The following is a 956-nucleotide window of genomic DNA, read 5'->3' as shown; positions in this document are numbered from 1 at the left end:
CCGCGTACCTCGATTTCTGACCCTCCTAGGGAGCGGAGGAATTTGCCTTAGCCTTACGTCGTTTTTGTGCTACGCACGGTGCTCCGTCTTTCATCACATCTGATAATCATCAAACGTTTAAGACTGCCAGCAACCTCCTTCAGGGACTTTATGAAGAGGATGAAGTCCAGCAGTTCCTGAGGAAAACTGGAATTGTATGGCGTTTTTAGATGCCCCATGAACCTTGGAAAGGTGAGTTCTTCGAGCGCCTAAACGGAGTGACAAAACATGTCCTCCAGATAGCCCTCGGGAAGAAGTACCTGCCGGACGCCCACGTACTAACATTATTGAAGGAGGCCGAGGCGGTGGTTAATAACCGGCCTCTAATGTACAGCGGCGACAGGTGCGAGGATGAGGTCCTCACTCCCTCCCATTTGGTGAGAGGAAGAATGATCAACCTCATGGCTCTGAACTTGCCAGACGACCACCTCAATGCGACCTTCACCTCCCGGAGGCTCCGTGATTGTTATTTGAAGCTGACAGACTCTTTGAAAGTCTTTCGAGAGAGGTGGAGAAAAGAGTATTTGAGAGCCCTGAGAGCCAGAAACGACTGTCGATCTGGGGAACCTTCCAAGCTGCACCCCGGAGATGGCAAGCTGGTCAAGCAAGACAATAAAAAAAGGGCTACGTGGCCTCTTCGGCATGTCGTGGAGACATATCCTGACGACGACGAAGTCGTGCGTTCAGCCAAGGTGTTATTCGAGGATGTCGAGTCCCTGCGAGCTGTTAGCCACCTGCTCCCCTGGAAATTGCCCCCTCTGATGACGATGATGGTGTTGGAGAAGACGATGGCGACGTCGAGGACGAGGGTGCGTATAGTTTGCCAGCAGGACTGCCAGGGACCGTTGAGACGTCTGGGGACAACCAGAAGATGGTTCAGGCTACGACATCTCGACAACCAGCCACAAAGGTCTTAG

General features: G+C 52.5%; 1 protein-coding gene across 1 annotated transcript; it reads left to right on the top strand.

Annotated features, from left to right (window-relative positions):
- The first annotated feature begins 209 nt into the window (after window positions 1–209).
- Window positions 210–956, top strand: LOC137649335 (uncharacterized). Its single transcript, XM_068382317.1, has one exon. It carries the CDS (start codon window positions 210–212, stop codon window positions 954–956), a length of 747 nt encoding a protein of 248 aa, XP_068238418.1.

The sequence above is a fragment of the Palaemon carinicauda genome, chromosome 11, assembly GCF_036898095.1.
Source record: "Palaemon carinicauda isolate YSFRI2023 chromosome 11, ASM3689809v2, whole genome shotgun sequence".
Lineage (NCBI taxonomy): Eukaryota > Metazoa > Arthropoda > Malacostraca > Decapoda > Palaemonidae > Palaemon > Palaemon carinicauda.
This window is presented reverse-complemented; position numbering and strand designations above follow the sequence as displayed.

What these genes read in the sequence shown, in the direction of transcription:
- LOC137649335 (XM_068382317.1), top strand. Translation starts at nt 210, where the DNA reads ATGCCCCATGAACCTTGGAAAGGTGAGTTCTTCGAGCGCCTAAACGGA.